Raw genomic sequence first — 15803 nt, forward strand, 5'->3', positions numbered from 1 at the left:
CAGCAGTTTTTTACAGCATAAAAAGAAACATTTCAGGCAGAACAATTCCCCTTGAGGGGCCCTGCTTTCGTCTTATGGCTCAAAAGAATCCCAGGTAGAGACTTCTATTTTAATTGTCAGAAATGAATGATTTTCTAATGAAATTCAGTGTAATGCAATGATCACAAATGGACTTCATTCATCAAAAATGAACTTTAACCTGAGCACAGAAATACAGGTGGTCCTCGCTTAATGACCACTCATTCAGTAACTCAATTTACAACAGCACTGAGCCAAGCTGTCCTTGTACTTACAATGGTCAAAGCACACCTGCAGTCGTGTGATCTCGATCTGGGTGTTCAGCAACTGACTCAATTATAATTTTGCAGCATCCCATGTTTCTGCAGTCACTTTTTAAAAAAAAAATTAATTACTATTTGTGGTCTTCACTGTTTGCTTCCAACAATCAAAGTCAATTGGGAAAGCAGTAGGAGGGTACAAGGGGCAACCATGTGGATTGCAATTAACACCACCACAATTCATTTAACAATGGCAGCCTGAAATGTTGAAGCTGCCAACCTAAGTAGCATGTTCATGTCACATTGCACTTTATGACTTGCTTAGCAACGGCATTAGGAATTTCCACTCCCAACCACTGTCATTAAGTAAGAACGATCTGTAGTGAAAGATCAACCCTGTTCCTGTAGGGCTTAAAGGTTTTATTCCCAGTAGCCCTTGCTGATAAAATTGTCTGGGTTAATAGCCTGTCACTGTCAGGACGTGACCGTTGCTCTGAACATCCAAAAGTACTCGCTGCATCTGGCCCTCCCCTCCCCAGGAGACGGAAGATGCCCTTGGCTGTACATGCATGCCTGTGGGCCCCTTTCCCATTTTCATGCAGAATCTCTCCAGCAGTACTTTCCTTAAAAAGAACTGAGCATCACTCAGGAGCTGGATACAACAGGTTTCGAGAGAACAAATTTAAAAGATGCAAGGTGACAGTTTTAAGCAAGTTTAAATAAATTAATCTATCATTGCATACAATCAAAGGCCACTGCTGTAAAGAAAAACGTGGGTTAGCAGACTAGCTTTCGAATGCTCAAAATACTGTTTGTCGATTTAGAGCCTAATAAAATATATTTATATATAAAATGAGAATAGTTTGCAAAACATTTGCTATGGGTAACATCAGTCACTCTCCTAGGACGAACTTCCCGTATAGTGTCACTGCCACACAGACCTTGCAGAGTTGTGTTAAACAAAATTCCTTCATAAACACCTATTATATTTTCAGTCTTATTTTTTCAAAATGAATTATCATATAATACAAGTCACAAGACAAAACAATTTGCTTGCATGAATTCAATGCATTGCTGCTTCAATGTTCCATCTATATATTTTTTCTGCAATGAAGTCATGACTATGTATGTGATACAAACTGTACACGTTCACTTTATTTCAGAAACATGTAAAATTATTTTGCAATGTTAATTATTAACACAAAAATTACAGAAAAGGAACAGTCTTACAGCCCAGTCCAGTAACTATCCACTGCTCACCTTCTAGGACAAAGCATCTCTTACTTGCAAAGGGCTGAAACCCACCATATGCACATCACTGCATGTTACCTTTCAGGTCAAACAGCGCACTGTCTCTGGCCTCCTGGGTCTTATGCGCCATCTCTCAGAAGAAAGACATCAGGCCTTTAAAGGACATCATTGAAGCGTGGTTTCCCATAGTCCACCAGATCCATTTGGAGCTCCCTCTCCTCATCATCTGCAACGCAAGGAGGAAAACCAACCTTCAGTTTCTCTCCCACCAATGGGGGAGAAGAGGGGAGGCATGGAGGAACATCTAGCTGCAAAGGCTGCTTTTCCCTTTCCACACCTGAGTGGGATTATTGGGGTGCTGTACTACTGGAACATCAATGCAATGGATGAGTCCAGATTTCTCAGCCCTCCCCCTTTCCCCCCACCTTGGTTTGGGAATTAAACAATTTGCCCATTAGACCTGTCCTTAACAGAAAACTGGACCAGTTGGTTTTGGGGTTTTTTACTTTCCTATCTAACAAAACAGAAAATAAATTATGTAAAGGACGCTGGAACTTCTCAGTTTATCTGATTCAAAACTGAAGAGAACAGGATGCAATGTGACATGCAGGAATAAGTTGGTCAAAGGAAGATGCAGTCTGAAGTTGGACTAGAAAGGAAGATTGAGACCAAGTTTCCCCAATGACCCCTATGGGAAGGCCATGATTTGGCACCTGGCCAGCTGCTCCATCTGAAGCCCCATAGTCACATGACCCAGAGCAAGTGATTTCAAGATGTCTCCTGCCTGGTCTTGAGGGGACAAAGTTGCTTTATGTTTTATAAAACTGGCTGCCCCTCCCCCCTTTTGCCTTACACGCTTCCTTCCAAATGGGTCCAATTTTCAGACCCAGCTGCTCTGGCTACAGTGAGGCACATGCCATCTGCCAGTTACTCCCCCCTGATTTGGCCAGACATTCCAGAGAACAGAAACATTTCAGCAGTCTTGTGTTTTATAATCTCACCTTTCACTTCATCATTTAATGTTCCCCTCTCATCCTATTAGAGAGATCCTTTCTAAATCCAATAGAAGACAATATTTGAAGCTCAGGATTGGTGTTTTCTTGCGGAGATTTTATTACTCAACTAGCTAATATTTTCAGTGCTAGCGGGGAATGAAGTTTGCTCTTTTTATATGCTAGTGGCTTGTTGTGTCAGTATTGGTGGATTTTTAAATCCATGAACACTTGTGGATCACTGGGTTCCCTCTGCCCTTTGGGTTAAATGCCTCACAGGGGTTTTCTGCAGCAAATGCACTCTGTGGCACCTTGAAGACTAATTCAATTGTCCTTGCTTATTCCAAAGATGTTTTCCATGAAGCTTCTTCAGCTTAGAGCTGAAGATGCTTCTTGGATAAGAAGTGAAATCAAAGAAAAACTAGAAAGTCCAGTTGCCTCTTGAAAAAGCACCTTTGGGGCAGCCATGACCTGGATAGCTGAGAATCTCCTTAGACCCATCCTTGCTTGCTTTGAAAGATCACAGTCTACATTGTTTCTGCGAGTGGGCTCAAAATCCCAGCTAGTTGCTCCAAAGCAGAGTACTGTAAGTTCAATTATACACTCCAATTTAAGATCAGCTGCTAGATCTACCCTTTCATACACAATGCCAAACTTCATAAATAAATTTGATTTTTAAAAAAGCAGTTTCAAAAAACCAGCTTCAATTTTGGAAACATTCCACCCCAATAGTACTCCAAAAGATAGTCAAATCTCAGGTGTCAAAGTCTCTTCCTATAAGCTAAATAATGGAAGTACACAAATCTCAGAGTTTTTTACATGATGAAGTCAAGTGAATGGGATGGAGACAAGGCCCAAGCTCACCTTGGACGTCTTCTTCACCACCATCACCATCCTCTTCCTCATTGTAGGCCAGCTCAGCCTGCTTGTCTGCCTCATACTCACCCACGTTCCCATCATCCCCATTATAATCCGCCAGTTTAGATCCATGCTGAGGATCAACAGGGGTCTCGTTCTCATCAAAGAACCGGCCTGTGAAATAGGCAAAGGAGGAGTCAGAAGCCAGGAGAAGGAGGCAGGGGGGCAGGGAGAGTGGGAGAGGGGAGGCCTCAATGTCATCTGTGGGTAAAGTTGTGGAAAGGGAATTTGCAGCTCTTTCAGCACCAGAAACCCCTGGAAAGTTATTTGTTATACAGAACTTCATAGGGAAAAAAATCACAATATGAGTGAAGAGTAGACATTTTACTTCGTGTTACATGATCCTTCTGTTGTGAGGAAAAGGATTATCACCTTTTTGGCTAAATAATTAGAAAGATATGTCTAAAATCTCACATATTATACAACTCCTATTTTTGTCACAGAATGGTTATTTTCCAAAGCTCAATGTGCTGTGTTTTTCATGCAGAGATTTTAAATGTTTGCTTTAAATGAAGGCAATTTATACTGGTTGAATACTTTTTAAGCATACCTTGACTTCCATTTATCTGAGCTGATGAAATGCCTGATCACGAGCTAAATTTACAATAAGTAACATACTCCAGCCTATAGAAAAATTTCCAATATTTTAGAAAAGTACGAATTGTGAAACAAAATTTCACAATGAAAACAAATTAAGCTGAAGAAAACTACTTCTTGTACACTGCAAGAATGGTGCCATATTAAGTGGATGAACTGGAGCAGTGGTGGGGTTTGGATCCCATTCCAACCAGTACGGTTGGAAGGGGCCCGGCGGTGTCCACATCGACACGCGCAGCGTGCGCATGTGTCTTACCACCTCCGCGAGCCTCCACAACGCTCCAGCTGCTCAGGAGAGCGTCATGCAGGCGCTGTACATGCCATGCATGTACGCGGAAGCTTTAAAAGACAGGTAAGGAGCTCGGGCAGGCAGGTGGGCCCTCCGGAGCATTGTACCGGAACGGTATCCGGTGCTCTGGGCAGGCTCCGGTGCGCCTGTACCGGGGCATACCGCCTGCAATCCACCACTGAAGTGGAGCCCAATGCCCATTATCAGATGGTGAAAGAAAGCAGGCTGGGAAGGAGGCTGGGAATGCTTACAAAATCAACTTGCAAATCCTTCCAGGGTTCCCTCCAAAGCATCTCTTCCAAACTTTTGAGTCCAACCACTTTCTCACATACATACAGAAACAGTCAAGCAGAGGGCATACATGTTATGAGTTTCATAAATGTTGTACCAAAATTTGTGGTAAATAAATATAATGTAATTCTTATTTCTAATTATCTACAAAGATAGAAATCAATCAAACTGTTCAAGTCCTCTGTTTACTATCTGGAAAAACAACAAAACCCAAGGAAAGATGCTTCCACTGATGGGAAGCTAGGAGGATGAAAGGGTCAAAGACTTTACCTGCCTCTTTCTGCAGCTCTACCACCGCCAGCCCTCTGCCTTGAGTTTGGAGGCTGGGGTGACATAACATCTCCAGACATGTCCTGTTCTGATAGAGTGGCTGGATTATTTAGCTCCAGCCTAAAGCAGATGGGCCCTAAAAGCAGAAGCACTAAAAAGGTTCGTCCTTTGGATGCACTTCCGGGACTGATCACACGCTCTTTCAGTAGGTCCTGCATAAGAATGGGAATCTTTTTTGCTTTCCCAAGGAAGATCATTTTTTGTTCATCCTCTAGGTGAGAGTAGATGGGCTGCCTTAATGATGGCAGGCTGAAACCCCAGCCAAAGGAATGGGCAAACTGGTGCATGTACGGAAGCTCTGGATAAGTAGAATTTTCAAACTACAACCGCTTTGTGAAGCCCAAAGAGCTGTAATTAAAAATACCAGCAGTAAAGAATTGCTAGCTTTCTAAGTTTTCACCACTAACATAGTTTAACCTTGCAAACAAGGCAGGTTCTGAGTGGTATTCGTTTTTGGAGGCAAGAATATTTTGAGAGCTTTTTATATGAAGTTCTACTTGCTGACAGAAGCTGCTTGACCCACTAGGTCCCAGGAAATGCATCCACATCCATTAGCTCCCCACAGGCGAAAGCTGGTTTCATCAAGTTTCAGAAGGCCAAGTATGATTCAGGTGTATTCATGAGGATCCTAGAACGCAGGATTAGGCATGATTTGTAAGTAAAAGCTACTTCTGAAAAAGACTTAATTGCAACACTGACACTTTGGGGAAAAGAAAGGGAAAAAATTGGGACAGAAATAGAAACAGGAGTCTAGTTTAATGAAAAGGAGGACTGGGGGTGACATGATAGCAATGTTCAAATATCTCAGGGGCTGCCAGAAAGAGGGAGGAAATCTGTTCTCCAAAGCACCAGAGGGCAGGACGATAAGCAATGGGTGGAAACTAAGAGAAGCAACCTAGAACTAAAAAGAAATATCCTGACAGAACAATTAATCAGTGGAACAACTTTCCTCCAGAAGTTGTGAATGCTCCAATACTAGCTGTTTTGGCATGCAGTGCCACTATAGGGCATTGCATGGCAAAAGAACTAGACAGAGTTTCTCCCCATATGCCCCCACTCTGCTAAACACCCAACTCCCACAGCACTGTCTAACGCCTGAAGATAGTTACCCATGTAGTAGGCTGTATTGCCTTGTCATCTTCTCAACTTCTCACTTTTCCTACTATCTTCTCCTATTAGTAACTTATGATTTCCCACTTGTTTTTTAATCTTATGATTATATTTAGTGATTTATGATCTATAAGTATGGCATTGTTCTTTGTCTGTACACTGAGAATATATGGACCAGAGACAAATTCCATGTGTCTAATCACACTTAGCCAATTTATTCTATTGCTATTCAATTCCATTCCTTTCTATCCCTTATCCCTATCCCACTAGGTTTTCAAGAAGAGACTGGACAGCCATTTGCTCAAAATGGTACAGGGTTTCCTGCTTCAGCAGGGGGTTAGACTAGAAGACCTTCAAGGTCCCTTCCAACTCTGTATTCTGTTATTATGGTTCGTTGCGTAGTCAGTCAAATGTTCAGACTGGATTTGGCAATTTTGTCCATTTATTCAGTCCTTCCCGAGGACCTTATTATTACTATTACTGAAATATACAAAAATGGCATTTTATGTTTCAAAGATCGTACAGTACAAAACGTCTCAAGCTGAGCTTCAGATCAGTTTTATCTAAACCCTGTTAATCAGAATCTAAGTGCAGAGGGGACCCAGAGGTCATTCAATCCAACCTTCTGCTCAAGGGCAGGAATCCGCTTCTACAGCATCCCAAAGAGGGAGCCCTCCAGGCTCTCTTTAAAGGCCTCTCTTTAATAGGCACCCTCTTCCATTGCTGAAAAGGACCTACAGGTAGTCCTCAACTTATGACCAGTCATTGAGCATTTGAACATTTGAAGTTATGACAGACTCTCTTGGGGTACTTACGGCCTGGATTCAAACTTCCAACGGTTCCCCCCCACAATCATGTGGCCCCGTGGCTGAACGTCTGATGCTCAGCTACTGGGCCTTATTTACGGCCATTTGCAGTGTCCCATGGTCACATAACCATGTTTTATGTTGGTTTTGCTGAAAACAGGCCTTTAGTTTTGGTTTTCAGCAAAAACACACCCAGAGCAAACCATTTGCTTAATCCCCACTGTAAACAAGGTTGTAAAAATTGGGTCAATCATGTGGGTGACTAAACTCTTCCTTGTACCTATTGCTGACACTCCTTTAAAATACTTCAAGAAATAAATCACATCTCCGCATAGTATTCTCCAGGTTATACTCAACACCTTCAACTATTCCTCGAGAGTTTTCCCCATCCTCGTTCCCTTAGTATCTGGTATATTGCCATCGGTCAGAGTCTTTCCTTGAATGCTGTGCCAGAATTGGATACAATAGTCTAGACCAGAGGTCCTTAAAGTTGCTAAGTTTGGGAACCTCTGGTCTAGACCAGTGATAGCGAACCTTTTCGGCACCGTGCCCGAACCGGAATGTGTGCGCGCATGTGCACACTGGAAACCCAAAGACCAGCTGGACGGTGTGCATACACACACCAGCCACCTGGTTTTCGGGTTTCTGGCACTCTGGGTGCACAAAGATGAGCTGGCCAGCACACATGCGCGTGCCAGAAACCAGAAGAGCAACTGGTGATGGCACACGTACTCAGAGAGGGCTCTGTGTGCCCCTCTGGCATGCGTGCCATAAGCTCACCACCACAGATCTAGACCAGGGTTGTCAAACTCGATTTCATTGAGGGCCGCATCAGGGTTGTGTTTGACCTTGGGGGCTGGGTGGGAGTGGCCAGAGTAGGTGTGGCTAGCTCGACATCACTCGTGTCAGGGGCGCCTATGGTAGCCCAAAATGGAGAGGGTTGCAGAAGGCCGTCGCAGTCTCCTGAGCTCCGTTTTTGCTGGCAGTGGCACCATAGGCCAGTCCTTCACTGTTTCCAGGGCAGCCCTGTGGGCCAAATCTAAGCATCCTGTGGGCCGCATCCAGCCCACGGGCCTTGAGTTTGACAACCTTGATCTAGACAAAGGTCTAGCCAGTTTGGTCTAATGGTTAAGGCTGCAGACTAGTAAGAAGATTGTGAATTCACATCCCACCTTAGCCACGAAAGGCTGCTGGGTGACTTTGGGCCCAGGTACTCTCTCTCAGCCCAACTCACAAGTTTGTTGTTGTGAGGAAAATAGAAGGAAGAAGTACTGTATATGTTTGCTGCCTTGAGTTGTTTATAAAAATATTAGGTGGGATGTAAATAAATAAATAAATTTCATCAACACAGAATCATTTCCCTTGATCTCCATGCTAAATTTTGTTAATATAGCCTAATACTGCATTTGCATTTTTTTGCAACTGAATCACAGAGCTAGTTCATATTTCGCTTGTGAAACACCAAAACAACCAGAAACCTATACGGCTTTCTTCATTTTATACCTGCCATTTTTTCCAACCCAAAGCTTAGATTCTGAATTTGTCCTCACTGAAAAATCTTGCTGATTTTGCCAAGCTGTTCCAGGCTTTGATTCTCCAAGTCCCACACCTCACAGGCAGCATGCGGTTCTTTCCTTGAATTGCAGTTTTTGTTTTCTTCAAACATGATGTTTCTAAGCTCCAATGCATTTAGTAAGTTCTTTCCTTATTGGCCCACAAAACGTTGTTTCAGTGACTGGCTAGGTCACCCAAGTGCTCTCTGGCAAACTCGAGCTGAACAGCAATGTGCTTTCTGGAGTCTGGTGGCTTCCTCCTTGGCATCTTCCCATGCACCTTTAGCTCTCATCCAGTGTTTTTCTTATGGCACATGGTATCATGCGCACTGACATTAGGCAGCGTAAAAGTGGTCTGCAGATCTTTTTGTGTTCATGATGTAGATTTGCAGCTTCCACAAATTTACATCATGAATTCAAGATTCTGAAGAAGGCAATTAATATGTGAGGTGGGAGGAAGGTTTTTTTTGGGGGGGGTCAGGTATGAATGCTAGAAGATACAGCTCTGAGCTTCTGAGATGGATTTATAGTACAGCAATTAATGGCTAAGATTTTTAAAAACAAAGACATCTGAATACAAATATACTTAAAACAGCCAGCTGGTAGATATTAGGTGTTTTAATGAACTTGAGATAACACATGCAATTATGCTCAATTATCATGGACTGACTCACTTTGCTTCATTCTCTGAAAGTCGTTGACTCTCTCCTTGGAAGTCTGTTTTGCAAGCTGTTTTTTGGGTTTTGGAATGTCCAATGTGTGATCAGGAATTGCCCGCTGAAGGTAGTTTGGTGGCACCTGGTTTACCATATCAGTATTACCCTCATTTGCACCTGGAGCAGACAAAAATGCAAAGCCAGAGTTGAAGGTCACAGAGAAAAGCTCATGATGAAGGCCAAATCAACAACACTTTCACTCAGGACACACGATCTCACCTGTACGGGTTTTCTCTGTGAAAACATTTCCACCAGGCAGATGCTGATTTTGAGATGTTGAAAAAAGTGGCTTCTTCAAAGCTAAAAACACAAATCCATACCATGACTCACATCTGTAAATACTAATTAAACATATTAAAAAGCAATTATTTAGCACTTGGTTCAAAGAGTTCAACTGAATAATTCTGCTAAAGGCCAATGTTTGCCACATGAAACAGACTTACAGATCCAGCTGTGGCCCTAAGCAAATGTAGATGTTCACCATAAGCCTCCCTAGTTATAACCATCATAATACCAATTCCTGGGGGGAAATCAGAGAATCACGTCTTTATCCTAGTAGCCCTGAAGGATTTGCTGATTACAGCATCTACTAGTATTAACAATCAATGAATAAAAATTCCAGATTTGTAGAAAAAACACTGCATATATTAATAAATATACATTGCCTCAAACTTGGGACTGGACAATACACAGAAGTCCTCTGTCAACAAAGCAATCTCTCACAAGTTTTAAGGATCAAAAAAGAATCTAAAAGGTTCTTCTTCTTACTACAACCCATTTAAAAAGGAAGGTCTTAGAACATTTCCTAACTGGTGTCAGGATTTCCATGAAGAAGTCCTGCCTTACAGCCCATATCTCTCATATTTCAGATCAGGATGGGACATTAAGCGGTTAGTGCCAACTGTGAACATCAACTGAAAAACAACATAATTAAGAACCCAGAAACAGTGCTGCCAATCTTATTTATCAGAGTAGCATTTTAAAGTATCCTGGGGCCCATTAATCAATTCAAGTATCTGTCTATGGAGTGAGCAGAAATGCAGGAGACAGCCAACATTAGATTTGAGATACCAACCAGTGAGTGTATCTTCACCTTTGGCAGGGTCATTCTCTTCTATTCCAGGCATGCCTGCGTCATCTCCGAGTTTAATCTTTTCTGTCAAAACAAGATATTTTTCCCTTTGCTGCACCATCCACTGAAGCTCTAAGATGAGGAGCCTTCAGTCTGTTCCAGGGAAGGGAGTTGGAACGGTAACAGAGGAGAGTTACCTCGCCTAACCTTCTGCTGCAGTCAGATTAAACCCCCTCCCCTCTTCCCAAGCTCTGCTGATTGAAGTGTGCAGTGCCACCAAGTCTGTAGCCTAGCCACGTAACGTGCCAGGCAAGTATTTGCCATCCTCCCATGAGTGCCAGAGGGACCCTGATGCCTTACCAGTGTTGTCCCACACAGACCTTTGCCATCTGATATATTGTTGGTCGATGGTGCTTCATTCTTAACTTCGTTCAGTTTTTGAGTTGCTTTCACTACTTTTGGACTCTCACTCAATCCTCTCTCAATGTCTTTGGTGAATTGGCTCCTGTGGGTGGCCTGCTGTGAAAATGTTCCTTAAGCATTAAAAGCTAAACTTACAAGGAAAACATTATCTTTCAGTCAATCCAATGCTTTATATTTCATTGTTAGAATCAACGTATAGAAATTGTCTTTCTTTTCACCTTTGCCTCACCTACTTTCTTACAGTCCAAGTGTAACAAAATAAAAACTCTACCCCGATACAGCAACTAGTGTTACCAAGTCTGCTCCTTGCCAGTCCCATCTTATACCCGTGTTGGGAGGGAGCAAAAACAGGCGGAAGACTCCTGGATTCACCCCTCGCAAAGAGAACGATGTACCTTCTGGTCCTTCATAACTTGTTCCTCCATTTTTTTCATATCTTCTTCATGTTGTATTCTTAGTTCCTTGATTTGTTGCCCACACTGAAAACTAGAACCAAGATGGAGTGGAATTTAGAACTGAGATTGACATTTTTTCTAGGCTTCCCACTGTATCATTTATGATCTGCCTAGTATAGTTCTTTTCTGCATAACACACTTAATACATTAAAAGACCTTTATAGGAAACCAAGACAACCCGATATCCATGGGTCATTGTTTCAGGATACTTCCTTACCAGATTCCTCAATGCTTTCAAAAATGCCAGAGGTCCTAGTATACTTGAAAAGTTCTTTTTCAAAATTCAAGGCGATTGAGAGCTGTATCTGCCTTGAAAATAGGCTATGATGAATTGTACGGCAGAAAGATCAACACTTGACCCAGATAAAGGTCACAGGCAAACAGGAGAGTTGTGAGGCAGACAGGCAGGGTCTCTAACATTTTTGAGGAACTTCTTCACAAAAATCTTGATCAGTCATGAACTCAAATACAGCGGCATACTACTGCAGCACTCTCTGTAAACACCAGTAAATTGACCATTTTACATTGTCTATTTACTTTGGAGAACTGTATTCTACTTGCAGATTTTATTTGTACAAACAAGCAAAGCAAAATGTGTTCCATTCTCCTCCTCCTTAATTATAAAGCTGTACTGACCCATCAAACAACACAGCTGAGGCCAAACATCTTAACCTATTTTATACAACAACCGTGAAAGATTATTACTCAACGCTGATCCTAAAGGTCATAAACAAATGAGCTGACCTGGCAACAATAAAATGTCTTATAACTGGGTTACTTTTGTTCACATTTAAACTCTCACCTTTCATACTCCAATCTTTTAAGGAGTTGTGTATTGTTTTTCTTGTATTCATGAAGATAGTCCTCTTGCCGTAAGAATTCTTGACGCAATTCAGCAAGTTGTTCTAAGCCAAAGTAAAATCATTTGAATAATTTTTAAAAAGTGCTCCATATTTTAAACTTAGCCTTGTTTTTGGCTGGGTAATTTTCCACAATAGTACTGTGTTTCCCTGAAAATAAGATAGGGACTTATTTTCTTTTGACCCCCAAAATAAGAGCTTGGCCTTATTTTCGGGGGGGGGGGGTAGTATTAATTTTGAGGTGCAGAAGGCGGTGAGCGTGGTCACCTCATGGCTGCTGCTGTGTTGCAATATTTTCGAGGCAGGGCTTATTTAAGTGCATGTGCTCAAAAGCCCAAATGGGTTTATTATCCAAGGAGGTCTTATTTCAGGGAAACAAAGTATATATGTAGATAATGTTTTACACACCACACACACACACACACACACACACACACACCATATATATATGTTACTCAAGTAAAATAAAACAAAATATACCTTTCTGAATCCTTATTCCAAAGCTACTTTGTTACAAAACAATAGAGGCTGTTTTGATACTTGAGGCCCATTTTTAAAAAGTCCAGAAGATAATGGATATTTTTCAGAGATGCTGCCTATTTTTAATGTTTCATATTCTAGTACATTTATACTATTTATGTAGGCAAATATTTAAAAGAAAAATTACAACAGTCCACAAAAAGTAGGAGAGGTTACACTTGTAGCTGTCTTCCAAAACGTCAAGTGAGCATCTTTTACTGTTCTGTGTTATTTAGCTATAAAATCATATTTGCACCAAGAACATTTACCCTTTAAGCGACGTATGTCTGCCATCTGGTATGATATGTTGCTCTGAAGTTTGACCTAAAAACAAAAAATAAGTAGCGAAGTAGTACAGATTCCTGTTCCAAGAATAAAATTCTCTACAGCAAATGATTCTGAAGACAGCTCCGACTAGGGGCAGGCCATTCTTTTGCCGAGAGTCTCAGAGGTAGATGGGGTGAGAATGTAAGTCCTCGCTGGAGGGATGAGACTTTCAGATCCTTTTTTTCCCCTTTGGCTTAAACAAAAGTATTTCACTTGATGTCTTAGAAAACACATGCTGCTATTTTTTTATGGCTCGCCTCTTAAGGGGAGGCAGGTATTTTAAACTGACCAGGGCAGCTACCACCTCACACCCTGTGCCCGAGAAATAATTTTCAGAAAGCAGCATGCTTTCCCTGCAGATGCCTAGAGTTGAAGTAGGGACTGAAATCCTTGCTTCACAAGAACGAACTGAAGCTATCCTATGTAAGCAAGGCTGGGGACCCCAGGGATTGGGGAGCTGGTGGGGCAGCTGCATTACCTCCCTTCCCCTGTTCGTTTTGTTTGGTTACAGCATCTTACACTTAGGACCACAACTGAGCCCAAAATTTGTTAAGTGAAACATTTGTTCAGTGAGTTTTGCCCTATTTCATGACATTTCCTGCCGCAGTTAAGTGAATCATTGAAGTTGTTAAGTGAATCTGGCTTCCCCATTGACTTTACTGAGCAGAACATCACAAAAGGGGATCACATGACTCCTGGACGCGACAATCATAATTAATATGCATCAGCTGCCAAGCCCTGAATTTTGAGCACCTGAACGTGGGGATGCTGCAAAGGTCTGCTACTAACCGTGAAAAACGGTCATAAGTCACTTTTATTCAGTGCCACTGTAACTCTGAACAGTCACTAAATAGCAGTAGCGCTTAGACATATACCACTTTACAGCCCTAAGTGGTTTAGAGTCAGCCTCTTGCCCCCAACAATCCAGGTCCTGATTTTACTGACCACAGAAGGATGGAAGGCTGAGTCAATCTGGAGCCTGGTGAGATTTGAAGTGCCAAATTGCAGGCAGCCGGCAGTTCAAATCTCACCAGGCTCAAGTCTGACTCAGCCTTCCATCCTTCTGAAGCAGATGAACTGTTGTAAGTTGAGCACTGTCCGTAGTGCTGGTAATGATTTTAGGCATCGTTTTCCTGCCCACTTGCCTTGGGATGGGGCCCATACCCATTAGATCAAGAGGAGGAATCTTCCTGTCCTCCAGGGAAGCCACGCTTAGTATTGGAAAGGCATCAAGGCATCTCTGGCCCTCTACCTCCACCTCTCAAAGGCCAGGAAAAACCGCCTTTTCCTTCAGCAGCCCCACCGAACCGTCGCAGCGGGGGTTGGGGTGGGTTTCTCACCTTGCCATCCTCACACTTGCGGACCTGGCCGTCTTTGGCCTGCAGCTGCCCGCTCAGCTGGCTGTGGTCGGCCTCCCTCTGCTCCAGGGACTTCTTGTGGGCCTCCACCTGCAGCAGCAGCTCAGAGTTCCTCTTCTCCAGCCGGCCCCGGGCCACATCGCCCCGCTTGGCCTGGCCCTGCAGCTCGGCCACCTCCTCCTGCAGGACCGTCTGGCGGGACGACGAGCTCCAGGAGTTGAAGGCCAGCGCCGCGATGACCAGCAGCAGCGCCGCGAAGAGGAAGGAAGGGAGGCGGCCGCCCCGTCGGTTGCCCCCGAACCCCACCATGGGGCAGGCCGGGCGGCTCTTTCAGCACCTGGCAGCGCGGAAGGGCGCCGAGCTCATCGGCCGCTGCCTCGACCCCGGGCCGCGCGGCAGCGCAGGGGCCCCTCGCCGGACGATCGCAGCCTCCGCGCCCCGGATCTGGCGCCGCTCCCGAGCAGAAACCCGGCAGCGCCCGGCAGCCCGCGCCGCCTCTCAGCCGGCACCCAGGGGCCTCGGGGCGGCGGGCTCCGAGGCGCCGCCGCCTGAAGGGCGCGCAGGGGGGGCGGCCGCCGCGGGAGCCTCTGAAGAGCGAAGCGCAGCGCCCGGTGGGCAGAGCCGGGCGAGGCCGGGGCAGCTGCCGCCCAGGGTGCCGGCCGCCGCTCCCGCCGGGCGGGCCGGGGCTGCGGCGGAGCGCGCGAGGCTGGGCGGCCGCCGGGAAGGAGAGAGCAGGAAGCCCCGCCAAGCGGCCAACGGCGCCCGCCCGCCTCTCCGTCTCCCCGCCTCCGCTCCGCCACTTCCGCGTCGCCCGGCCGCCCGGTCCCACAGCCACGCCTCTCGCGAGAAGAGAGGGCCGCGCGCCGTTGCTGCGAGGTTTGTGAGGGACCCGCCCAGCCGCTGCGTCAGACGGTGGGGGTGCAGCATTTGTGGGGCGAGGCTCCCCGGCTGCCGGCTCGAAGGCGTCGTGTCCGTCGATTCCTGCGTGCCGTCGGGGGCATTCTGGGAGCTGAAGCCCACGCGACTTAAAGTCGCCGAGTTTGGGAAAGGCTGGTTTAGCTCAGCGCTTCTCAACCCTGGCGATTTTGAGGTGTGTCTTCAACTCCCAGAATCCTCCAGCGGCGAATTCATGTTGAAGGCAGGGTGGACGTTGACCTCCCAGCATTCCTGGGTGCCAGCTGGGACATTCTGGGAGCTGCAGTCCACACATTTTAAAGTTGCCCACTTCAGAAACACTGGTTTAGCTAAGTGCGGGGAAATCTGACTGAGAACTATTAAACATAATTAATATAAATTTATGTATTAGAATTTAATTTAAGAGCTGATGCTCCTTTCGGGTGTTTTTTTTTCCTCTAACGAAACGTCACCCTGATAGGTTTTACATTGCCTGCGTTTTGAAATCGAAGCAAATTTACTTTGAAATTTGCTGAAGTGTTTTTTTTTAGTTGCAACATGCATTCATCAAGGTTTAGTCACCCACTGTATTATTTGTAAAGTGAGACTTGCTTCAGGTTTAATGGCATATAGATGAGGTTTTGGGTTTTTATATGTAGTATAAATTGAATCTGAATAAATGTTGTAGCAGTTGGAAGATCTAGAATAAAAGAGTAACAGTACTCCATAAATAATTATATAGCTGAAGGCTGAAACTATTGTAC

General features: G+C 44.4%; 1 protein-coding gene across 4 annotated transcripts; it reads right to left on the minus strand.

The window, feature by feature from the left end:
- GOLM2 (golgi membrane protein 2) lies at nucleotides 1–14945 on the minus strand. Of its 4 annotated transcripts, XR_004256611.1 has the most exons (11): nucleotides 14128–14944; nucleotides 12730–12784; nucleotides 11884–11986; nucleotides 11022–11112; nucleotides 10584–10722; nucleotides 10207–10287; nucleotides 9351–9431; nucleotides 9090–9248; nucleotides 3386–3553; nucleotides 1608–1755; nucleotides 1–389 (listed from the first exon to the last, which is right to left on the minus strand). XR_004256611.1 is itself a non-coding variant. In XM_032232733.1 (10 exons), the coding sequence occupies exons 1-10, from the start codon at nucleotides 14452–14454 to the stop codon at nucleotides 1685–1687; spliced, it is 1272 nt and encodes a 423-aa protein (XP_032088624.1). In that variant the 5' UTR covers nucleotides 14455–14945; the 3' UTR covers nucleotides 397–1684. The 4 variants fall into 4 exon arrangements, 3 of the variants coding, with proteins under 3 accessions (XP_032088624.1, XP_032088623.1, XP_032088625.1); XM_032232733.1 differs by lacking the exon at nucleotides 1–389 and having other exon boundaries at nucleotides 397–1755; nucleotides 10584–10719; nucleotides 14128–14945; XM_032232732.1 differs by lacking the exon at nucleotides 1–389 and having other exon boundaries at nucleotides 397–1755; nucleotides 14128–14943.
- Between the last annotated feature and the right edge of the window lie 858 nt (nucleotides 14946–15803).

The sequence above is a fragment of the Thamnophis elegans genome, chromosome 16 (genome assembly GCF_009769535.1).
Source record: "Thamnophis elegans isolate rThaEle1 chromosome 16, rThaEle1.pri, whole genome shotgun sequence".
NCBI lineage: Eukaryota > Metazoa > Chordata > Lepidosauria > Squamata > Colubridae > Thamnophis > Thamnophis elegans.

Bases quoted from the DNA above. Each gene is read 5' to 3' on its own strand.
- GOLM2 (XM_032232732.1), bottom strand. From the start codon at position 14,454: ATGGTGGGGTTCGGGGGCAACCGACGGGGCGGCCGCCTCCCTTCCTTC. The intron at 11,987-12,729 runs GTAAATGTTCTT...ACTTTGGCTTAG, and splicing joins AGACATACGTCGCTTAAAGG to AACAACTTGCTGAATTGCGT. The intron at 9,249-9,350 runs GTGAGATCGTGT...TGTCTGCTCCAG, and splicing joins CACAGAGAAAACCCGTACAG to GTGCAAATGAGGGTAATACT.